At 39.1% G+C, this 26,432-nt stretch overlaps 1 protein-coding gene across 2 annotated transcripts in view; it reads right to left on the bottom strand.

The window, feature by feature from the left end:
- LOC148367670 (talin-2) overlaps positions 1 to 26,432 on the bottom strand; it is a 191,567-nt gene that overhangs the window by 120,035 nt on the left and 45,100 nt on the right. For both annotated transcript variants that reach the window (XM_088334687.1, XM_088334686.1), the window contains exons 2-5: positions 20,460 to 20,511; positions 4,657 to 4,815; positions 2,835 to 2,932; positions 1,046 to 1,175 (exon numbers count right to left, since the gene is read on the bottom strand). In XM_088334687.1, coding sequence (XP_088190813.1) covers positions 1,046 to 1,175; positions 2,835 to 2,932; positions 4,657 to 4,792 — 364 coding nt within the window. In that variant the 5' untranslated portion in view covers positions 4,793 to 4,815; positions 20,460 to 20,511. The remainder of the gene's footprint in view (positions 1 to 1,045; positions 1,176 to 2,834; positions 2,933 to 4,656; positions 4,816 to 20,459; positions 20,512 to 26,432) is intronic.

The following is a 26,432-nucleotide window of genomic DNA, read 5'->3' as shown; positions in this document are numbered from 1 at the left end:
CCCATTTTGGCTTTGAAGTGCAGATCTTTTTTATCGAAGCTCATGAAACAATGCATGTTCACTGTTGAGACAATTTATGATTAAAAACCCACAGAACAAACCCCAAACACACAGAAACTCAAGCCAAGCACAAAGAAGAATTTGATTGGGTGAACGGTAGGGGTGGGCAGAGCTACGCACACAGCATACTTCTCTCAGCCCAGCGCGGTCTAAACTAAGGTAAACACATCAGAATCCTCCTATGCAGTATTTTGTGACATTTTTACAAAATAAATTTGCTTGCACTTTCTTTTTGAACCATCATGTATGGAAAACAATGTAGGTCAAAATGAGCCGCAATTATACTAAGTAATTCCAGGAGGTGGACAAGTTTAAAGTGGTATACAGTATGTTTATAAGGGATGCAGGCTCTGGCATTATTCTTATTTCATAAATTTTATCAAATCATCTAACGTCACACAGTAAGATAAAATGCTCTGAAAGATTACATTTTGTCTGAAGAGCGCGTTTGGCGGTTTTGCTGAAATTGGTCTTGAAATATATGGTGTGGCTCTCTCTCTCAAAAAAAAGGAAAAAAAATCTCAATATTTTGCTATTATGGCTCTATAGGTCGCAAATGTTTTTGAGCCCTGCTCCAAAGAATTTTTACCTGGCCATTGTTAATTTTAAACCATCTCATTGTAGTTTATGCTTTATGCGCCCCGTTCTCAGGTCTCTAGCAGATTCCAACATGTTTTCTGACAGAATTGCCCTCTAGTCAGCTCCATCCATCATGTTCACAGTCCTTGCTGAAGAAAAGCAACCCCAGAGCATGATTCTCCCATCACCATGTTTGCCAGTGGAGATGGTGTTTTCAGGGTAATGTGCAGTAATACTTTTACGCCAAACGTAACGCTTTGCATTCAGCCCAAAAAGGTTCAACTTGGATGTTAGCTGACCAGAGCACCTTGTTCCACATGTTATTTGTGTCTCCCATGTGGCTTCTTGCAAACGGGCCTTTATTCAATACTTTTCTCTAGGCATGGTATAATGCTTTTATTCATACCTATTCTACTGCATATGGTCACAAGAAGCTCCCCGACTGTTTTGGAATCATCCACCATGATGGTTTTGACTGCCCCGTCCAGCATTTTGATTTTCTGAGGCCTCTGCTTCTTCTTGTATTCAAGAATGTCCTGCAATGTTAGAGAAGAGCGAACCAAGATAGGAAGAAGAGAAAGGGAGGAAGTGAATTGAATGAACGATGAAGCATAAAGCAAAACCCAATGTAGCCGTGGAGGAAAATGATCAAATGGGTTCAGGTTTTAGCGGGGCTGAGACGAACGAATGGGAAGCACAAAAAGCAAATTTAGCGGCTGCCTATCACAGTCTGCCAATCCCTTTAGGGCCAATTACAAGGAGGGGAGATTGGGTGCAGCACAATTGGTCACAGTCATGCATTCTACCTTTGGTGCAAATGAAAAGGAGAAAGCTTTAGGAGCACTGAAGTTGGCGGGCATAAAAACGTACTTTTTTAAATAACAATAGAAAGATCAATTGAATTTTTGGCTTTTTGTTAGCTTACCGCTATACAGTGATCTCTTCCCATTTTTTTGCCCAGCCTTTCAAAAGGTTTTTGTTTTGGGGGGGGTTCCCTCAGCAGCAAGATGACAGACAATCATGTCATTTGTTTCCAATCTAATTTAGTGAGACCCTGGTAGGTGGACAGTCTAGTGGGGTCCATGGCATGGCCCCTGAGGAGATTTTTTTGTACATTTTAAAGTCAAACGCGTCTATAAATTGGATTTTAGAGCAATTTTTTTAGAGACAATGCTGTACTATTTTAAGGTATTGTATTGGAGAGCAAACAAACCAAATCACAAAGGGAGATTAGCCAAAAGTGTTCGATCATTTATATGACTTAACTTCTCACTTATAAATATTTTAAAACACAACTACAATTTTTTTATAATACAAATTTATGAGACTCTGGCGGGATTAATTAGACCCTGGCAGCCCGCCAAAGACTTTATATGATATGGGAAATACTGCATGACAGCTCCCTCTAGGTGAGCGTCATACCTCATCTCATCTCATTAGCCGTACCGCTTATCCTCATTAGGGTCGCGAGGGGGCTGGAGCCCATCCCAGCCATCTCCGGGCAGTGGGCAGGGGACACCCTGAACTGGTTGCCAGCCAATCGCAGGGCACACGGGGACAGACAACTCACTCGCTCATTCACACCTAGGGACAATTTGAACCGGCCAATTCACCTGAAATGCATGTTTTTGGAACGTGGGAGGAAACCGGAGTGCCCGGAGGAAACCCACGCAAGCACGGGGAGAACATACAAACTCCGCACAGGAAGACGGGAGCTGGATTTGAACCCACGACAGGTTCCCATGACATGAACTGTGCCGCACAAGCGCTAACCACTGCGCCGCCGTGCTGCGCGCGTCATACCTGTATTATGTAAAATAAAGACATTTCTTGACCAACTAGTTCTAAAAAAAGTTTATACAATAAATCATGTTTTTTTTGCATATTATTCAAATGAATATTGTTTTTAATGAGTATATTTATCAGTAGGATGTGCTAAATAATGTCCATTTAACTTTGTACACTTTACAGTAGGGATAATTAACTGTTTCCTGAGTATTAAAATTAATCATGACATGATTTTGTGATAGAAATTTCCATCTTTACCGAATGATGAAAGACCAAAATTGTTTCTTTTTTTCCCCAAATATTTAAAGAACCCTATGTATCAAGGTAAAAAAGAATATGTATTAAATGCTAGGGTATGTGGATTACATCACAAAAGTCAATTAACCCTTTCATTCAGACATATTTACCCCATTTCGGAGCATGTAGTAGTCCAGTGTTCTGCCAGACTCTAGCCAGATGCCTTTTCTGGGATCTTCATCAGACAGGAACAGTCCGTAATCTGAAGCTAAAGCACAAACATGAGGATTTGAATGCTTTCTCATGTCATTAAAGTTACTCTAAAGCGGTACCTATAAACAAGCTTGGATTAAATCAAATAAAAAGGCTGATCCAGAAGTCTTTGGCACATTTTAAGTCAACATATCTCGTTAACTATGATTGGTTGTACAATAACATTTGTGCCAGTTTAAACAGAAAAATAGTAATTAAAGCTAATTATAATATTTTTTTGGTAAGTCTTTTCAGACCATTATTATCGTTCACTCAACCAGAAAATAAGTTTTGTGTGTTTGAATTTGCAAAAACTGAATCAGGGACTGTTGTTCAACACACATTTTGCAAAAATATCAGAAATGAACCACCAGAATTCCATATTGAGATGGCATGGTAAATTGATAAAGGATGGGTCCTTGTGCCCAGCAAAAAAGAACGGAACACCCCTCAACTTTAGATTGATTGAACAAATTCAAACTGCTTTCCAGCAGAGCCCCCGTAAATCGATCTGAAGAGCTAGTAGGGAAGTTGGGTGTCCTACACCTTTGTCTTAAGAAGACAACTGCACAGGAAGCCTAACAAGCTACAGTCAGTGCAACAGTTAAAGGACACTGATAAACTGGTTCGTTGAGACTTTAGCATTGCAATGCAACAGAAAATGGAAGATGACAGATTTGGCGACCGGCTTGTTTTTAGCGATGATGAGACTTTTCACATAAACGGCAACACTCACAAGCATAACAATCGCATACGAGGTCATTAGAACCCACTAGAACTTCTTGAGCATTAGCAAGATTCCCCTTGTTTTGAGTTATGTTCAAGAAACCATTTTTCTTTAAAAAAGCAACAGTCAGTGGTGGGATGTACATAATATATCCTCAAGTCGGGCCATTTTTATTCCTTTTTTTCTTTTCGTGGAGGATCTGCACAGTATGCAGTTACTTTTAGTCATGTAATTATTCAGGTACCTGCATACCTGTCAACCTGTATGTTTTTGCCGTACAAAGTACGTTTATTATGCATTTTAAGACGTTCGCTATTGTCAGAAGCGCAGCAGAATGAGACAAGGGAAAACACGACAGTTTGTAGCGACATGGAGCCGTGGAGGTTGACAGGTATGTAACTGATCTTTACTTCTACTTGAGTAGTATTTTTCTGAAGTAACAGTACTTTTACTTGAGTAACACAAGCTGCAATTCAGCGCTGAAATGCGCGCTTCGGCGCCAAAGTTATAATATTCAGATAACTGTATTATAAAGAACATGCTTATCAAACTATCGATTTTTCTTTTCGGTCCCATTTCGCTCAGTTTCAAGTGTTCATCCAGGCGCTGCATTTTAAAGGGCAAATATTTTTTGATGGACTCGGCCCGAAGTAAGCGCAAAGCTGTGTACTTCAGCTGAAACACACACTTCGAAATACGCAGGGCATTGAACTCGGGCCGGGTTCCTTAAATCATGTTTATCAAGTTTATTAATCGGCTAGCTGGTTGGGTCGGGTTTCAACACGTGTGGGCCGGGTCGCGTCGGCCTGGATTTTTCAGGCCCAATCTTACCTCCAATTTACGGTCAAATAATCAGCAATTCTACCTTTTAATACCACGGATGCTCCCACTGAATCAACAAAAACGTCAATTATTATCTCCCTGTTCACTCAATAGATATCTAGTCAGGAGGAGTTTACCACTATATGTTTCTAGTTTTGTGTTGCGTGACAGTACAGTGGCGGCATTCTCACCGTGTCCGGTCTGCGCCTCTGGAACTCTCTCGCGTATGATCCTGCAGGCATCGTAAACCGCTGTGGACGGCTCGAACTGCATGGTCTTCACCACGTTGCAGTGGCGGACACAGATTTTCAGTGACAACACCACCATCTTAGCAGGGGAAACGGCAATATCTGTATTGGAGAATAGCATGTCAAATCTGACAATGTTTACTGTATTTATTAACCTGTTGAATATTCATGGTTGGGGAGAAATATTGGAAGTGTTTTGTGAAATATGAACAGGGTTTGTACACTCTTTTTATGGACAAATTTAATCACTTCAATGACTTTCAAAGCCAATTTTCCAATTTCTTCATTAAAATCATCATTAAAACAAAAACCCGGTACGAAGCATTCATTTTGCTTACCTGCAAATATATTTGCTATTTACACACGTTTTTCAAGTCTTTAAATAAGTTCGCAATCTTCGTTTTGTTATGTCAACAAATATATCCTCAATTCATATATGCGATTTTGAATCTTGTGTATTTATCAAGACATATTAATTTTGAATCTAAATATTTGTGCATCTGAACAGTAAGTGTGTAAAAAGGTGTGTAAATATTTTTGAGAAAAAATGTATCCCCATTGGGTAAGTTCTTTCCATTATAATTTATCACTAAAAACGTTACCTCAATTTTTACATGGCCCCTAATGAATGTCCATCATTGATATGTTTTTCTAGCACCAATACACATTTCATAGTACCCTGTTAAGGTGTAGCATGTAGCAAACGGTTAGCAAACTCCTCCTTGATTTACCTTTCATATGACTACAGAGAGCCGACGCCCTTTGTGAAGAATTGGATCGCCTTTTTTAACTTTTAGCATGCTGTGCTTGGATTTGTTCCATGTTTTAGCCATTGTTTGTATTTTCTGTTTTCTAACCGGCGTTTATTAAAGAAAAATGTAGAGCCTCCTGGCATCTTGGCCTGATGCACCTGTGCTCTTGGGTGCAACACGTAGGGCGATGACGCTTTTAAAGACACATAAACTAATGTCACCTGCCGTTAATCACGCCAAAAGAAGAAATGCAAAGGAAAAGTAAAGCCACCAGAGTAGCGTGTTCGTGTCAGGTCTAAGCAGATTTGTTATACTTTTTTTTATTTAGTGCATGGTATATTAAGTCAGACTGTCATGAAACATGGCAACCAGTTCAAGCACTAACAAACACTTTACCCAAAATTACAGCACTGGTCAAACCTTGAAAACACAACAATAAAATTAAATAATTTTCAAGGAATTCAAGCACCCGTGCAAACCCTGTATGAACACATCCAGTAAAAAGAAATAATTCTTTCCATTTTCTCATATATTAGAATCCATTTTGAAACATTCTAACACAGACATTCATTGAAAAGGCACAGGCCTCTTCTGTGTATGAGGGTTAGAGGTGAAAGGTCAGTGAGATTAAATGGGCACAAGCAGGCCTCTCTTCTGGCCCGTTTGGTTCCTGACCCTGACTCACATTTAGAGAATCTGCTTCCTATGTGAGATGATTTCACACCCGAGGGAGAAGATGTTTTTCTGCCGCACTCTAGGGAGGCATTCGTAACACGACAATGATTTTGTACATCAAAGTTAGGCTGCAGTAATAGAAATACTGATATTTTGCCTTATTATTTATCACTTTCTGAAAGGTTTTGAATTGTTGTGAATAGGAACATTCATTTATATATACTCTATTTGAACACAAAATATTGGGTTTATTTTCTATTGGAAAGAAAAAAAAATGCCAAGAAATATATGAAAGGCAAGTGACGTTCAGTCAGGTGAGGCAGGTGCAGCTGTCAACATAAAAATATATAATTAAGATATATTAAGGGATCGCACATTTTTTAAATGGGCAAATAAAAGCACTTTCAATCACTTTTTTAAGGAGTTTCACAGACAAATGCTTTTCAGACCAATTAAAAGAAGGAATCCAGTACCAGTCAGAAAACAGAAACTTTATTTTCAAACCCTAACGCTATCCCCAACTTTAAATCGGCTTTAAACCCTAACTTGCAGCGCAAACCTTTGCGCCTAACCCTACACCTAACTGTAGTTGTAACCCTAGCCCTAACCCTGTTTCAAAACGTAACCCTAGCTCCAAACAAATTTTGGAACCCTACATTCAGTTTAAAACTGAAATATGGAGCTCAAAATATAGCTCCTAACTCTGAACCTGTACCTAACACAAGACCTAACACTATTTCAAAACATAACCCTAGCTCTGAATGAATTTTGGAACCCTACATTCAGTTAACAACCCTAATGCTACATTTAATATTAATTTCTTGCTCTCCCGATCAAATGATGAAAGAGATGTAGGTTGTAAATCTGAATGTGCCTTAGCAGACATGACGTTTGCATACCCTTTATTAAAAATCATGTTTTGTGATAAGAAAAGACCAAGATAAATCATGAAGTAAGTAATAACAACTCCAATTTTGTGGCTCCACACATGTGTACACCTTATCAATGGTAGGAATTAGAAAAAAAAGTCAGGAAAGGCCTTCTAAAACAATTTAATTTTAACCTGGATGGATGTGTGGCACTGTAAGAATATCCATCCATCCATTATCTGCACCACTTATCCTCAGTAGGGTGTTGGAGGTGCTGGAGCCCATACCAGCTATCTAAGGGCAGTGAGCAGGGGACACCATGAACTGGCACACAAAGACAGACAATTCACTCACTCATTCAGACCTGGGGACAATTTGGACCAGCCAATTAACCTGACCTGCATGCCTTTTGAAATGTGGGAGGAAACCGGAGTGCTCGGAGGAAACCCAAGCAAACACGGGGAGAACACACGAACTCCACACAGGAGGTTTCGATCTGATCACCTCAGAACTGTGCCTCACACGTGCTAACCACTGTAAAATACAGTACTGTTGTTACAAACTTTACGGCTAACCACCTGAGTGTACTTCACAAAATGCACATTATGTTTGTTTTATTTACTATTCTACTGCTGCTAATGTGCCTTTCCTTGGTTTACGGGCAGAGCAATTTTAATTTGATTTAATTATCTAGTTAATTGTCCCTGTAAATGTACAGAGGTTTATTAATGGATTTATGTCTCTACTGATGGAGCACAGTGCCTAATTGGTTTTAGATATTTGTACGAATCCGGAGTATATTCAATAAAATAAATATTTTTCATTATAGTAGTTTATCATCATTCACCACATAATTAAATAAACTTCATGCTTGATTTAAGAAAAAAATAATAATTATCCGATTGTTCGACTTATCGTTTCAGTAGCCGGTGACTGGTCGACTCTTGAAATAGTCATTAGTAGCAGCCCTAAGTATACACTAATGCAGTTATCTTAATACATGGACTTACAAAGGGAGAGGATCCCAACCTAAGTCCTGACATGTAAAATGAGACAAAAAGCAGATGCATGCGACCATTGTTCAATAGATCAACTGACACAGAGCACATCCAGACCTTATTCCCGTAACATGGCCTCTAATCCAATAATAGCACAGCCCACAAGTCAGCAGGCCCATCTACACTAGTCCCAGAGAGCATCAACTTCATATTTGGCAGTGGGCATGTAGCTAACCTAGTTTGTGGAAATGAGCCGGGCTGGAGAACAGCGATAATTAGTCCTTTAGCCTACTCGGGTCGGCCAAGAAATCTGTTCCCGTGTAACAACTGCGAGTTTCCAGAGAGCAGATGTGCAGCATATTGTCGCTGGCTTCAAATCACACACACTGAGCCAGAAAACACAGATAAGAAATTATCGCTTAATCATCTTCATCATGACGTGTAACCACAATTCAAGTTTTAAACCAGACAAGAAAATTACAGCAAATTGTTTCATCGTGGCTAGTTTTAAAAACAAAGCTGGCAATAAGCAAAGGAAGTCAATATATTCAAAATGTGACTAACGTGGCTGCTTTTGAGCACTATCGAACAGGGGTCGTGAAACTTTTTGACTCAAAGTGCCATGAAAACAATTATACATGTGTTTATTTTATTTTTGGAGAGCCACGCCATAGTCTTTAAGAAAATATTCAACAAAACCGCCAAACCCACTCTCAAGCCAAATTTAAATATTCAGCACATTTTATTTCAGTTTCTGACGTTTAATGATCTGATGAGACCAGAAAATGATAAGGCCTTAGCCTGTGTAATAGATATATGACACTTAAAATGTGCCTCTCTCCTGCAGTTACTTCAGATCATTGAGGCTCATTTTGACCGTCATTTTTGTCATAAATAATGGTTTCAAAACAGAATCACAGTTCTTTTGTAAAAGTTTCACAAAATACTGCAAACAAGAAGGACGAGGACGCATTTACTTTCAGCTATGTGACGTGGTCACAGTTGTGAGCTTGGGAATTAAGTTGTCATTATTCGTCCTCCATTATGTATAAGAGATGCAAAATTTATCATTTAGACATTCGTCTTAAAAGTCCACAAGCAGGTCGTTGATAATTCATGATTTTTTTCCTAACTTGGGCAAAACACACTTGAAAAATATGCTATGTGTGAAGCAATTTGCACACCAATACCTACCGCAAGGGTTTACAGTTTGTTCTGTGGGTTTTCATCATAGTGGTGTCTCAACAGTGAACATACATTGTTTATAGAGCTTACATATACAGGATTGGATGGAGATGTACAGCCAAAACATGATATGTTGGTGTAATACTGTGACAGTAAACTCTATTTGGGACACAGCCCTTAATATTCTAGACCAAACCGAGCGTTTTTTTACTTTCCATATACCAAAATTACAACAATACAGAGAAGAATAGCACTGTCATTGTTTTGTCTCCAAGTCAGATGTACTCGTGAAAATATTCTCACCTGGCTTGCGAGCCTTACGTTTTTGCCCACGGCTATAGAAGTACAGTATATTTCTGCATATTGGTATAAAAATATTTACAAATCATACATAGCCTTTGGTGTCAAGGAAATATGTTGACAAGCAGGAGGCCAATTTTGAAGAATCAGTAGTACAGAGTAAAAACACAAAAGTCCTACGGATATTTTGTCCACAAAATGTACACACAGTGTCTGTCCAGTCATATACACACAATGTACCATCCATATGTCCGATTTCACAATAAGGCCGCAAAGAAAAATAATATTAGTAATAATTGACTAATCTCTTTTTTGGGGTTAATCAGATGAAAATAAAATGTTTCCATTTCAATTTATGTATTTTAAAACTGAACATCAATTCTATATATCACTACAGAAAACATTAATTCAGGATTTTTTACACTTAATTGGTCCACACAGTATAAAAAGTGCAAAAATGAGGATCTTAATTCTTCAAATGCCAAGAGTGTGACCGAACGCATCCAGTGGCAAAATAATTTCTTTTAGTATGACCCCAAAACAAGTCATAAATGTGATTAATAGAATAAAATAACACCTGCAAATTTGGGTTGACTAATATTAAGGATTGTTCAAAGCATATAAAACGACCCAAGCACTTTGGTGTTGTGAAACTTTCTAAATTCATGAACGCTCAAATAAGGAGAGAAGACATCAATGAATGTTGAGGTTGCGAGAAAAGGAGAAGGCTAAACAAAGCCTGCAAGATTTAAAAATCCAACCTGTGCTAAAGGTCTTCCCCGAAACCCTTACATTCTTCTAGGTTATAAATTGCAGATCAAACCAAAATGAAACACCACAAAAATCATATAATTGTCATTTCTGCCAAAATCCTACGCCTAGCGATGGGCAAAACGACGCAAGGCTTCGAAGAATGTGTGGAGTAGGAGTGGGTGTGAAAATGAAGCCCCGTGTCGAAGCCTGTGTTGGTGACGTAAGGTCACGCAACTGGAAAAAATGAAGCCTCGTTTTGGGCTGAGCTCGTCAAGCAGATTGGATCGCTGACCGAGTGAGTACTGGTGGAAAATTCTGCTCGTTTTAGAGAAGCCGCTAAATCGGCTCGGCTCACAAAAAAGTTGCAGTCTTTTAGTGTTTTCCCACATATTTAAATCTACTTAACTAAATTTAAGGAAAAATGATATAATAGTCAGTGAATAGTCGACTATTAAAAAAATGGTCAGTTGCAGCCCTTCTATTTCACATTTGGGGTATGTGTTCTGGAAATGCATTTATCAAACTTGATGAGAATCCTGCAGATGTCCTTGAGTGTGTTTGTGCAAACACAATGTAAACAGGACACTTCTGCTCACACACATCAGGTTCATTTCAAGTTCATTATGCAAGAATAGCAATTTCAAAGAGCTCCTTTTCCATTTTTCGGCATTGTTATTATCGTCTTTTAACATTCAAGCATTGACATTCGGCTCCTGTTACTCAGTAATGGTTTGCTCGCCGTTTTTTGTTGTTGTTCTTTTTCCCTTGTGCACAGGCGAATGAAAAAGAGGCAGGTGGTGGTGTGGGGTTTCATACAGAAGGCAAACAGTTGTTAAACACTCCCTCTAAACTAATGTGGGTTTAACATTCACCGCCATCAACGTGTCTTTCATCGTTTCCCCCCCATTATCCATTTACTGAGAACGAAAGGAAATCGAATCAGGACCCTCTGGACGACATGCGGACATCAGTTTGATGTTTAAATGCAAAGTGTAGTCTATCCTTTTGGCTTATCATTATTATTATTATTATTATTATTGTTGTTGTTGTTGTTAAACTACATTATTACTAATGTTAATATTGGTCCGGGCCTCAAGAATACAGTCTTTAAACCGGTCCGTGGTATAGAAAAAGTTACAGACCACTGTACTAGTATTCTTTGTTGTTATATTCATATAATTTGTGATGATTTACTTGAGTTTTCACCACAAACAGCAATATTAAAACAATAGCATATCTGACATTTCCAATTGAGGCAACATGATCATTTAAGCTTTAAAAAATGAAACTGGAGCCAGGAATTTTTAAAAAATATTTTCGACAGACAGTGCGCCAAAAACAAATTTCTCAAGACATATACAATACACAGTATACTTAAATCGCTGGCTGAATATAACAAACGTGAAAATGAAATGTGAAATAACTTTTTTTTCTGTTAAAATGGAAAAATAAGACCAATATACCAGCATGGCCGGTCAACATTAGAAAAAGGATACGGCCCCTGTTCTGTTCTGGTCAGAGTAGGTCGGGTAAATAAACCAAATTTTAATAACTGAGTTTTATAGGTTTGCATATGGGGAGTTCTCACATAACATATGTAGGTCAATGGGAACTAATTGTTGACCAAAGGACCTGACTAGGAAATCTTCCTACAGTATGTAAATAAAACGAACGCCATACAATTGTGTACCAAAAGTTAGAACCCCCAATAAAAAAATGAGGCTAAAACAGATCATATCAAGTTGGAAAGTTACTCAAAAAGAGAGCCATACTGTAATGAAGGGGTTGGGAACATATTGCGAGCAAGCCAACTATGGCTATTTTTATCAATACATGTGGCACAGAGATAAAATAGAACTTGTGCAATGATTTACTGTATTGTTACATAGAAAGCCGTTTTTGGCAGGTGCGAAGCTGGGGCAATACATGGAGTTCAGTCCAGTATAGATAGGGCTCAGTCATAACGACAGTTTACGGTCAAGATGTTACACCAACAGACCCCGTTTGGGCTGTCTATCGCTAACAAATCCTTAATATGGAAGCGTATTAACCAATCTATGTTCACTGTTGAGACACTTCATAATGAAAACCCAAAGAACATAGTGTAAACACCCCAAAACTCGAACAAAGCACCCGGAGCAATTTCATAAGGTGAGTGGTCTAACGGGGGGGAAATATAATTGTCAAAATGAGTCTCAACAATTTTGAGTAACTGTGAGAGGGAGACACATTTTAAGTGGTATATTTATATTAATATGGGGCACAGGCTCTGGCATTAGCATACTCTATATTCATAGTTTTCATCCAATAAAACGTCACACAGTAAAATATAAGGTGCTGAAGAATTAGCTCTTGTTTGGAGAGCGAGTTTGGCAGTTTTGTTGAATTTTGTCTTAAAATATATGGTGTGGGTTTCTCCCCCCCAAAGAAAATCAAAATATTTTTGTTTTTATGGCCAAAAAATGTCCAGACCCCTACTGTAACGGAAGGCCACGTCTAGCCTCTACCGATAACTAATAATAGAGAACCCAACCACAATGATAAGACACTTGCATTTTTCTTTTGCGAAAATGTTCTGAAGGGCTTAGATTTTGCATGGATGGAGGTGACGTGTTACGATCAATATCGAGCAATCTTTATTTTGTCCCCACCAAATTTAAGTTATCACTTAAAAAAAAAGATCGATCTTGGGGATTTATTCCTCCGAAGGGGGCATGACGGAAAATAACTGAGGAGCACTGGCTTTTAGTAATGCAGACATTGTGTGTCTACTTGTGGTTTGTCGACTTTAGTTACCAGTTAAAGCCCGTCTTTCAAACACAAATTTAGCTTGATCATATAGGCCAGGGGTGGCCAACCATTCAGCCACTGAGAGCCAATTTTTCGTCTGTGTTACTACAAAGAGCCACATAATAGTTGTCGACGGGGGTGAGTCGATTGTTTTTTTTCCTTTGTTACTAAAAAGCCACATTATACACATAAACATAATCTTTTAATCATGTACACACACATACAGAAATCTCTACTCGGCTAGATCTGATAAAAATAACCACACCAACATGATAATATCAATAATTTTCAACAGTTAACATTGTGAGCACAGTGTTGTTCCAGATCCATAATCGACTTGAGGTCTGAGAGCTTGGGATAGTCCTTGTCCTTCTTTTCCACGAACAGTTTCACTGCATCAAAAAGCTCAAAGAAGAGAGAGAGTGTACCTGGCTTTTTGACAGCCACCTCACAGTGCAGTGCAGCGGCAGGTCACCTAGAAGCCCTTGGTCCAGCTTAGCGATGAGATTCCTGAATTGCCTGTGGTTAAGCGTATGTGTGCAGATGAAGTTGACGATTTCCATCACAGGTTTCATGACGTTGTCAAATTTTAGTGATTTAGACACGAGTTGCTCCCTGTGGACTTAAAAAGTGGTCGGCGGCGCCCTCTGTTGGCTGCGGCTGCATCGGCTCGCTACAACGGGTCAGGTGCAATCGACATTTCGTTCTGTGTACATTGTTACACAGAATGACAATACAAGGAAATTATTATTATTATTATTATGATGCAGAGGAAATCCCAAAAGTCTGGAAATGTTTGATCAGCTTTTTACAGCCCCACAAGCCCGTTCAATTATGGCTGGCGCTCCATCTGTAGCTCTTGCAGTTAGTTTAAGTTTGCAGGTGAGTGTGCAACTGTTCAACAGCTGCATTAATATTGGATATTCTTCGTTCCATGCTGTGGCGAGACAGTTGAACATCTGATTTGCTCTGTTTTAGTTTGTTGTCTACAAGAGACAAGATTTCAAAGGCGTCAATGAGGCATTTTTAATGAATTACCCCTCGTTGTATAGCTTTTTAGCCCGTGCTATGTTCCAAGCTAACTGATACGATGCAAGCGTTACGGTCTCCGAGTGTTTCATAATTTTTTCAAAGAAATGCAATTGTTTTTCTGACTTGTTTTTGTAGTCAACAACTTTTTCTTACTAAGTTCAGTCCCTCTTGGAAATTCCTGTTCGATGTTAGGGTGGAGTGAGCTGAATTGACGCTGAAGATTTGAAGCTTTGAAATGTGCTAATGCCACGTTACGTATCGTATAAGCAGGGATCAGAATGGAGATTTTCATTTTCAGCTGAAATAGCCAGCGTCCAGGAATAAACCAGGGCGGCAGCTTGTGCGACAATGCGGCCAATTTTTCTAACGGCCGCCAGGGTGCGCCAGAGCAATAAAGGAAAGAGTGAGACAGTCGGATTTTGAATTTGTTTGCTACGCAAGAGAAAAAGTGAAAAAGTCGGAATGCCTTTGGGGTTCAAAAACAGCGGAAATTCGCGGATCCGCGGAAAATTCTGATCCCTGTATAAGGCAGATAGACTTGCCATTACGTTCAATACAAAATATAAACAGTCCCCATTCTATTCTTCATATTTTCATTTGGCTGTGCATTTTTACCTGCCATTTCAAGAGGTAATTTCACGTAATTTGACTACAATACATTTTGTTAAACAAAAATTTTCTCGTTGCTCGTCTCACGTCACTCAGACAGACTTACATTGTCGGTGTTCTTTCTAGCTGTAGGGAAGGCAAATTACAGCGCCGGCTAAACATTTTTTGATGCATGTCATGTTACAGCTTCAAAAGAGCCGCATTAAACCAGTTTATAACAGCTCCTAAAGAGCCGCATGAAACTAGTTCAAGAGCCGCATGCAGCTCGCGAGCCGCGGGTTGGGCATCCTTATATTATATATTATAGGCTAAGATAAAGAGGTACAACAATGTTTTTATTCTATTTTTATTTTACTCAAATGAATATCAACATAAAAACATGTTTTTGAAATTGTCAGATTCATCTACCAAAATAACAAAAACCTTAAACTAGGAAAGATGTTTTTATCTATTTTTTGTAACTACATTTTGGGGGACTATTTGTACTGAATAAAAGGCATCCGAGCGGGCCAAGTCTCATCCACAAAACATTACCCAAAGGAGCAGGTGATTCACGAAACGGCAGCCTCATGTTGGTCTAGTCGCATCACAGCCAAGGATAGTTGCAACAGTCAGACGGTTACGTGATCCGTTCACTCATCCGTCGTCTTTGATTCCTGCAGAACTCGTAATTGATCCCAGTGAGCAAGACTTTTTACAGCTTCAGTGTTGGCTTGTCAGTGAGGATCCAGAGAAAGGTCTTCATTTGTGGAAAGTAGCCTTACCGCAAGAGATTGTTGCCTGATTTAAGAACTAAAACTTTGATTCTGAAAAAAGTTAGCGATGGCATGACTTTTTAAAATGTATTTAAGATAAAGAATCTAGTGAACTTAACAGTACTAATACTGTAACAAGGGGTACTCACATTACTACTTACTACTTACAAAATGACCAAGTCAAAATGATCCACCCATCCCAAAAAACAGAAATTCAATAGCAGAATAGCATTTAAAACGCCCTAATTAGTGGATTTGAAATATCATAATATTGCCAGAATAAATAAATCAAATACATTTAATCAAAAATGAAAATCAAATTATGCTCTTGCAAGAAATAAGTATAACTGTACTGCTGTTGTGCAGTTTAAACATTAAATACTTTGTATTCAAACTAGAGACATTTTTACATTTGGTTAATAATCAAAATTCCAAAATATAATTAAATAGTAATTAACAGTATTTTTTGTAAGCCATATCAATAAACATCAGACATTTTAACGTTATATAAATGTAAATGCAAATATTACATTTCATTTGGACTCTTTATCATTAAATATGTATTACATTATAAGCAAAAAAATAATATTTTGAAACAAATAATTGTAATAAAATGTACCTAACATCTACAAAATCAAAGTTGTCTAATATGTGAATGCACAAATGCTGAATTTGACCGATAGAATGCCTGTCTCAACAAATACAATGCACTAAATACTTTCCCACAATGTACCAGCATTACCTCAGAGAACCACCGATCTATTATACGTAATGAACACCTCGGCTGTAAACCAAATCCACACTACTACAATCAACACAGCCCAAAAAAAAACAAAATCATAATCCACTGGTGGAACATCCATTCCTTTCTGCCCAGCTTATGCTCACCAGAGTCCCAACTTCGGGGATCCTAGGTTAAACCAGATCTCCGGGTTGTACTATATTGTTCCCATGGATTTTAGCTCCAGATAATCCCTTTCATAGCAGTGGCGAAATACAGGCTCTGCAGAGGTGGCTTATGAAGGTTTTTACATAGCCTCGCCGTAGCAGTAGGCCAGACCTGTAGCCTCACCAGTGCTTTCTCTCCTGACACCGCCTCAGTCTCATTCCAGATCTGATAACAATCCACGAAGCACCCGGTGGTGATCAGCATTTCTTTGCGCTCTTCCAACGTTCCTCAGAGTCTGATTTAATTGATGAAATTATTTTCAAGGTAACATTGATTTGTGCGCCGGCACTTCTGTTTGACTGACAGAATAGACCAGCCTATTACAGTCACGCACATACCTAGTCACGCCTACCCAACACACACACACGTGCACATTCACACAAACAAAAAGCTCTGCGCATTTGTGTTATCTGCAGCAGAACGCTATGGATTGCATGATGTATTGAAACTGCGAAATGGGAACAGTTATACAGAGGGATTATTGTACATCTGCACTGTAATCTGTAATATCTAATGTAGAATAAATAAGAAGAGGCTATTGTGAGAATTATGAATGTCAGACTACTGAAAAATTCGATCACAGAACAACAAATCCTATTGTCCTCTCACATGCTACGTGGAACTACTCCTGAGTACTTAGGACCACTGTTGGGCACATTGCTAAGGAATTAGTTGCAGTTACTCACTACTTATTCCAAAAAGTAACTGAGTTAGTAACTACATAACTATATCATAAAAATAACTAGTTACCAGCGAAAGTAACTATATCTGTTACTTTAAAAAGAATATGTTGTATGTCAATTAATTGAATTTCTTGTGGGCAGTATTTGAGTCAATTGAATAGAGAAGAACAGACAGGTAGTTGTTTTATAGATCCTTGTCATATTTATTGCATCTCACTAGCAACTGGTTTATCCTACACTTGAAGTGCAACACATGTAAAAAATATAATAAAATAATAATCAGCAGTAAACAATGTTAAGTGAGTTTAATAATTCAAATCTAACTCTCAAACCTCAGACGAACTGGTCAAGTAGACATATGCTACTGCGCTTCAATTTTTTTTTCTTCACAATAAAAGTCAAGTATAAAACAATATAACATAGAATAAAACACAATCGCTGGTAACACAACTGCTCAAGTAGAAATATGCTCCTTTAAATGAGTAAACAGTTCAAAAGTATAAAGTGTGTTTAATACTGCAGTTTAAAATAAATAGATCCAACTCTACCTGAAACACTGGTCAAATAGAAATAGGCAACTGCACTTCCAGTGTTTTGTTCACAACAAAATTCAACTAAAAACAATGTCAAGTGACAATCTTCTTAAGACTCATTTAATGAGGAGTGTCCATGCAGTGAATCAGACAGGAAACTAACGTGTGTTATGGCAGCTCATTAAAAACGCTGCAAAGTGGAGTTGGAACCCCAGGCCCGTATGCCATTGAAGACCAGATGTCGCCGTTTAATTGGCCTGTGAAATGCACCTTGCAGAGTCAGCTTATGAAACCGCACTGTTACACACCAACTTTCTGCAAAATATTTTCTGATTTGATGTCAGAATGGCTTCAGACACATATGAAAGGTAAGATTGGACCAAAAAAAAATTCTGCCTGACCTTACCCAGCCCCGTGTGCATTAAATCCTGGCCTAGCTCAAGCCCGACCTATTAACCCCCTAACGGTGGGCTGACAGACTGTTGATAAACAAAGTAGTGATTTCTAGATGTCACCAGTCACTAAAATATGTCATACAACAATTATTGGAAAGCTTTAACTCTTGGAATTCAAGATATGATGCCCATTTCAAAATGTACTCATCATAGAAACATCACAATCAGTCTGAAACAAGATACCCGAAAACTATAAAACCCGTATAGTTCAACACTCAGTCAGCTCATGTGATGATTGTCTGTAAATATGGACTCCTTACATCCATGGTCATCCACTGAATCCAAATGTGTAAAATAGTTACTCCAAAACACAATCTAATACTAACAGGTATAAAAAGTTTGCCTCAAAGCATTTCTGCACCGTTGGATGTTCCTTGTTGCAATTTGTCTGTTTCACCACATAATTCACATTTTATCAAAAACAAGACTATGTAAACATGTATATATTTTATATTAACTATCTGTCTGCAGAGGTTTCATTGACCCACAATTTTCCATCATTGGTGGAGTTGATAATAACATTTTAAGGCCATCAGTCGTTTTGACGGGTTAGAAATTAGGCCATTAACCACAGAATCAGTACATCTTTAAAAGTCTAGTGTAGCATTTTAAGAGAGATAGAGAGGCAGAGAGACAAAGAAAAACCATCACAAGTAATGCAAAATATTTTGTACAGTATTATGGCCCTGTTTTAAGCACTTCATTTGATATTTAGTTCTGTATTATGACTGTAGTTTTAATGTCATAGTATTTTTGAAGTATCTCTGCATTCGGATTTTTTGGTAGTTCTGTAGTATTTTTGGAGTATTAATGTAATGTGTTTTGTAGTATTTCCATAGTGTTTTGTATTTATATTACTGTCATTGTATTTTTGCAGTATTTCTGTCCTAATACTTCTGTACGAGTATATTTGTAGCTATTTCTGAGGAATTCCAGTATTTTCTTAAGAATTTCCAAACAAACAGTAATAGTAATATTTCTGTAGATTTTTTGTAGTATTTCCATAGTAGTGATTTTGTCATATTTCTTCAGTGATTTTGTGGCATTACTGTAGCATCTATGATATTTATGTATGAGTAGTAGTATCTTTGTATTAAATTATTACTGTCATAGTATTTTCGTAGCATTTTTTCTTTTCAGGATGAAAGTAAAATAATATACGGGGTCCCTGTTTTTAAGTACAGTACTAAATTTGATATATAGTTTTGTAGTCATTTCGAAGTACTGCATTTTTGTTGTATTTCTATAGTAGTATTTTTGCTGGAGACACCCAAAGGGATACTGTGGACAAAGTTTGCACAGGAAAAAATAAAAATAAAAAAAATATGTGTATATATATTTGTAGTAATTTAATATGGTCATGACACTTTGACCAGTTCTGTTCAGAGCCAGATTAAAAAGGCTGCCAGACTGCATGTGGTCCGCGGGCCGTAGTTTGCCCACCTCCACTCAAAGATATTAGGAAGACAAAAATTAGGATGAAAACACATAGCACTTCATCATAGCATTATTACTTGTCTTAGGTTTTTGTTTGTAGTCCTTGGTTATTATCTTCACTAATCATAAACTATCTGTGAGTACTACTGTGTTTTCTTATCCGCCTTCATTATCTTGAGATGTAATCAAGCAGGACCTATGTCCACTTTCTCAACCACAAACATAATTTGATTTTTTTTGTTGAAGCGGATTTAAACAAGAACAGATATGCCATTAACAGTTAAAACATTTTGAACCAAAAAGGAAATTATTACATTTGGTAGATATTTTAGAAAATTGGCATCAATGACATGCCATTAGTTAATCCCAGCGCCACAGATGGGAAAAATACTCCCTTGCAGTGCTTTAAAAGGTTAAAACAATAAAAACACAGTGGATTGAAAAGATGTATATGATGAGACATGCCCCTACTCATTCATTACCACTTGAACACAAAATGAGAAATTCACCATCTTGAAAAGATGAGACGCCTGGCATTGTTTTTGCTCCAAAATTCTCTCAGTTAGTCAACCTTTAATTTTTCATGTTTTAAGGTTTTATCAGAGATTTTATATTAATTTACATAAAGTAAAAAGTGCAATACATGAAATGATTTGTGCTCCATCCGAAAATGTTGCATACTTTAAGAATTCATTCATTCATTCATTCATTCATTATCTGCACCGCTTATCAGTCAGGTCCCGGGACTTTCAGAATTATTTTATGAATTTTCATACAAAAACACGACAGTCATACAATTTAAACCCATTTACAAAACGAGAGAATAATTGAATCACTAGTTTCAGTGGAATAAAGAATCAGTTAGCTGCATGTTACTTTGGTAACCCCCAGACAATAGCTAACTAAACCCTTTTCAAGGCAAATCGATAATGTGCTTAATTTCACACAATCTGAAGCAATGAAAATCTTACCTTGTGGCTGAAAGAAAGGCCACCTTATGTGCTCTTGCGCAGATCTTCACGGCTGAAAAGACAAACATTGGACTTTGAGACAGCGACCTATACATAGATGAGTTGTCAAACTTAAGATTTGGATGCTAACTCTTTAATAAAGACATTTGATGGCAAAGAACATTAGACCTGCATGTGACTCCAGAGCAAGTTTAGTGGGTCGAAAAGTCCAGGTTGTTGGCAATAGAAAGCATTGTCCTCTGCCTTTTATGGATTTTGTGGGCCCAGAACAAAATAAATGTAAAATATTTGTGCATACATAATGTAGGTTTGTCAAGTTGTTTTGTGTCAAACTAAAAATGTTCACAAGGATAATTGGACTAAACCAGTGCTTCTCAATTATTTTCTGTCAAGCCAACAAGACATCATCACCTTTGCACGTCGTCTGATCCTACTGGAAATCAGGTGGTTCTGCCGCGAAAACCGAGGTATCTGAGTATATTTGTTTTTGGGACAGATCTCTCCCTATATACAGTAGATGTTGAGTAAAAATGACAGTATTATGTACCTTGAATTTGAAATTGTAGGAAATTCTTGCTGCAACTTCCAAATGAGAAATGCTCCCATAAATATTTGCATGGCCCAAAACAAATGTCCACAATTAATGCGTAACCTTTGCACTAATACACATATCATAGTCCCTTGTTTAGGTGTAGCTGTCATGTCCTGCACGGTTGTCATGGCGCCCAGCTGGCCCTGCCCCTTGACACCGGCTGACCTGCATTTTCTTGATTACTCCAATGGGTACTTAAACGTGCCTTTTGGAACTGCCCTTTGCCAGATCATTGTTTACCCTTGTTGAAAACTTGTTGATAACTGTTTATTCTTGTTTTGCTTGTTGGTCTTTGTTGCACTTCAGGGTAATATTCTGAGAGATTCCTGCAAATTCTGTTTAACCCCTTTAATTGCCTAGTCTGTAGTTTTGCCTGCATTTGAGCCTGCTTTGTTTTGTTTTTGGTCCGTTTGTGTGTTGGACAACTTTTCTGTCTCAATTAAAGTGACAGATCGTCTACGCAAATGAGTTCCAACTTCCTGCTTCCCGACCCGCTTCAAGACAGTCACGTTCCGTTTCGTGACAGAATGATCTGGCCTAAAGATGTGAACTCAGCGAACGATCCCAACACAATTTGGGGAAAGCTGGAGGACGCCGTTTGGCGATCGCCCAGTGAGGTCGCCGCCCTTCAGCTGCAGGTCGAGCAAGCTCAACAGAGCATACAACGCCAGATGGAGCAATTAGCTCAGCGGACTGAGTTCATGTCGCGTCAGCTGAATGAGCTCCTATCGGCAACGGCCCCGCCTCCCGCTGCTCCTTCTCTGCCCGCGATTTCACCTGTCCTGCCCGTCGTGGCTATTGCTGTACCACGAATGGGGTCTCCGGGGAGACTTGGCGCCGAGCTATCCGAGGTTCCCGTCGACCTCGACGTCAGCCTGTCTCGACGTCCGTCCGTCTGCCTGCCTTCCCCCGGTCTCGAGGTCCGTCCTTCCGCCTGTCTCGACGCTTGCCTTCCCACCGGTCTCGAGGTACGTCCTTTCGCCTGTCTTACGTCCGTCTGTCCGCCTGCCTTCCCACCGGTCTCGAGGACTGTCCTTCCGCCTGTCTCGAAGTCCGCCTGCCTTCCCACCAGTCTCGAGATCCGTCCGTCCGCCTGTCCCGATGTCCACCTGCCATGCCTGCTTGCCGACCTGTCTGCCTGCCTGATTCACCCGTCTGCACGTCTGATTCTTCTGCTCGCCACTCCAATTCGTCTGCCTGCCTTTCCGACTCTTCGACTCACCCGTTCGACTCTCCTGCAACGGCCAATCTGTCTGAGGTTCCTGCCTGCTTGCCTGATTCAACCGTCTGCCTGTCTGATTCTTCTACCCACCGGTCCGACTTGTTTGCTCGCAGCCCCGATTCGTCTGCCTGCCTTTCCGACTCTTCGACTCGCCCGTTCGACTCTCCTGCAACACCCAACCCGTCTGAGTCTGACTCATCTGCTCGCCGCTCCTAATCGTCCGCCTGCAGCCCCTGCCTCTCCCCGTTCCTGCGTTTTCGGGGGAGGGAGTGGGATGACCCTCTTTGGGAGCGTCGACCCATTCTTGGGGGTCTAGTATTTGTTTCTTTTTGGTACCTCAGGAGCTGTCCCTTGAAGGGGGAGTTCTGTCATGTCCTGCACGGTTGTCATGGCGCCCAGCTGGCCCCACCCCTTGACACCGGCTGACCTGCATTTTCCTGATTACTCCAATGGGTACTTAAACGTGCCTTTTGGAACTGCCCTTTGCCAGATCATTGTTTAGCCTTGTTGAAAACTTGTTGATACCTGTTTATTCTTGTTTTGCTGGTTGGTCTTTGTTGCACTTCGGTGTAACATTCTGAGAGATTCCTCCAAGTTCCGTTTAATCCCGTTAAATGCCTAGTCTGTAGTTTTGCCTGCATTTGAGCCTGCTTTGTTTTGTTTTTGGTCCGTTTGTGTGTTGGACAACTTTTCTTTCTCAACTAAAGTGTAAGATCGTCTGCGCAAATAAGTTCCAACTTCCTGCTTCCCGACCAGTTTCAAGACAGTCCCGTTCTGTTTCATGACAGTAGCATGCACCTGTCCACTTGAGCACAAGCCATAGGGGAGATGACGTTTCATAGAACAATGACATACCAACTATCCCAGCCGCAGTTAGTCACGAGTGAAGACAAAATGCAATGGCAAAGCGAAGCCATCAGGGGGCAGTGTTAGTTTCATTTTTAAGCCTACTTAAGAATCCTGGCAACAACTAAGAATTTACAAGCACGTCACCCAAAATGTAAGCACTTTTCAACCCTTGAAAAAACAACGTTAAAATTCAAGCAGTTTTAAGGATTTCAAGCACCCATATGAACTCTGTACATTACATACTTTTTGTTGCCTATGTTTGCTATAATCACTCTGAAATGTGCCCTTTTTATATGGACTTTATTAGCGGTTGCTACAATAAGTAAATAAATAAAAAACTTCCTGTCAAATTTAAAAACTGGTGTTTAAGGTAAATGATGTCATACTTTGACAGCTTATTCACCATATGGGCATTTTTGTAAGGTTTAATCATGTGGAGCAGCAGGATGAGGACAAGGATAATTGGCATCTTCACCTATGCAGACTAAGGAAAGCTGCTGCAGGCAGAAAGTTAATGACATGGAGCTGTAGCGAGTGACAACAGCACTGCTTATGCTTAAGACTGATGGAGGGCATGTGAGAAGAGTGACTCAAAGTGACTCCATGAGGGAAAAATGAAACCAGCCTGTGTGATCAATGATGCAAAGCACCTCTCCTTTGTTTTCCTAAGCGTGCAGGGGGATCTGTTTTATTGTCATGATGCACATTCTGGTCTGACCGAGCTTCCAAATCACATTAACCCCTTAACGTTCTAAGAGCCTGCCGGCAAAATGTATTAAGCGAGGGTCATCAACTGTCAACTGTTTACTACGGTTTACTGTCGTCCGTCATGGTGTCATCATGTTGTTAGGTCACGTGTATGCAAAGGGTCAATAGGTGGGGTGCAGGGGTTAATGCCAGAAAGACAAAAATGCCATTTAGGAATTCATTGTCCAGACCATCTTTGCAAGAGCTCAGACAACACAGTGACCCCTTTTGCTCAAAGACATTTTTAGAAAAATACCTCCCACCGCGGTGTGAGCGAGGGAGACTGTCTGGCTCAAGGTAGAGCTCAGCACCCTTGCACCAATAAAACAACATTTAGGTTAAATATTAAGCCAGTTAATCACCGTCAGTCTCAAAATCAGATTTTACAGTGAAGAAAATGACTTTTTGATGTTTTGGTTGTGTCTGTAGAGTTTGCCCAGGTACTAGAACCAGAACAGTGGGACTAATTCCCATTATGACTATAACATAAAGCATCTGGGGCCCCAACGATTAGTTGACGTTGTCGACAAAAAATAGATTACAGAAATAGTGGACAAAGGTAAATGGCAAATGGACTGCATTTATAGGGAGCTTCACAAATCACTGAAGATGTCCCACAGATCTTTACAATGTACTTCACACATACCTATTAACACACACTCTCACATAACGATAGGGAGTCAGCCATGCTAGGTTCCTGCCAGCTTTTTGGAGGTATTAGGGGTTCATTGTATTGCCCAAGGACACTTTGACATTTACCTCGCCGAAGCCGTGGATCAAACTTGCGACCTCTTGGTCCCAAGACAAGTGCTCTACCTCAATAAATTTTATTGTAAGTTTTTGTCGCTAGTCACGTTATTCCAACAGTAAGGGAACTCTACATGATAATAATGTCTGCCGAGAGTCGCTCATGCGCATTAGTGTCTCTGTCTCCATCGGTAACATTGACATACAAAAACGGTGACGTCAACATCAGCGACGCGTAGCATTTTAGCCTAGAAACGCCCAATAAAAAGTGTACTTGCAAAATTTGCAAAGCAGACCTTGCGTATCATAGCGGTAGGTCAGTGACACATGAATATTTAAAGAGCACTTTGGGCTGTTAGACGAAACGCCGTCCGACTCGCCTCTGTATTGTTCAACCCACTCTGTTTTCATGGCATTCGTTGTACATTTTATACATGTACTTTTCATTATAAAAAAACTCAAGTGATATGCCAGACTGTGCTGAATCTTTAAGTATTTTTGTTACAGACTTTGGGGTTGACTACTGAATGTACTTCACAAACTGGACATCAGATTTATTTTATTTACTGTTAAACTGAAACTGATGCTCATGTGCCTCTTCTCGGTTTACAGGAATAGCTATAGATTTATGTCTGTAGTGACCGAGCACAGTGCCTCATTGGTTTTGAATAGTGCACTTTTATTAAATCCGGGGTTTGATCATGTTTTCTTGGCCAAATTCAAACACTTTTCAGGCACTTTCAAGGCCAATTCTTTGTCGCTTTAAAGGAAGAAATCCAGCACCAACCAAAAGACAGTTTTTTTTTTGTTGACTTTGATGACTAAAATAAAGTCACTATTTTGCTGCGAGCACACATTTTGTGCTATTTTGAGCCGTTTCTATCTATGATCTACAATATGTTGTGTAAATGAGCTGCTGACATGAATTCTGCCATTCTGCTTCAACAATGCACACGTAGCTTGGCTTCGTCAGATTTGTTTGCAAACACAGTAGGGACTCCATATGTTTTGGGTAATAATGGTGTTCAATACGGAAGACGAAAAAATAAAGTTACTCTATGTATAAAAGGAGAAGAAAATTGCCAAATTTGTATTCATTGTAATGATATTGATTTCACCAAAGCAGAATGAATTAAATCTTTCAATGTTAGAAAATGCTGATCGTTTGCTTTTTGTTTTACTAATTTTAATTTATAGTTTTGCGTACTTTTTAGAAGAACTGCGTCTAAATTGGTTAAAATAGAAGTGTAAAGATTCTTTTTGCATTTCAACATTTATTTATAGCACTGAAGAGTTGCCATTTAATCTTTATTGACGTTTTTGCATTGTCAGGGGATGTTTTGTTGTTGTTCGACTTTAAATCTGTTCAGTTAGTAAAAAGCTAAAATTGTTTTGCATTTTACAATATTTTTGTAGAGCTTTTAATATTTCAATTTGTATTTCATACATTTTTAAGTGATTTCTGCAAAACATAAGAGATGACTAATGACTAAATAATTGGTGCATGAATGTTATATCATTAAAAAAAATCTGAGGAGCCGTTTGGTAGCCAAAAGCTCAAGCTCTTCTCAGAAAGCCGAGCCAAAAGACCCAGCTTTCTAAATAAAGCAGTCCTGTCCTCTTGGGTGCGACCAGTAGGAGGCCGTGGCGCTACACACGACACCCTCATAAAGACAAGCCACCAGAGCAGGTGTGTCGACGTCATTTTCCCACAATTTATTTTCCTATATTTACTGCGTGGGCTAGAGTCAGACTGCCGAGAAACGTGGCTTTTGCAACAATTTCAACATTTTCAAGCACTTCACCCAAAAGTCAA

This window comes from Urocampus carinirostris, chromosome 4 (genome assembly GCF_059441175.1).
Source record: "Urocampus carinirostris isolate Australia breed hairy pipefish chromosome 4, RoL_Ucar_1.0, whole genome shotgun sequence".
NCBI classification, from domain to species: Eukaryota; Metazoa; Chordata; class Actinopteri; order Syngnathiformes; family Syngnathidae; genus Urocampus; species Urocampus carinirostris.
This window is presented reverse-complemented; position numbering and strand designations above follow the sequence as displayed.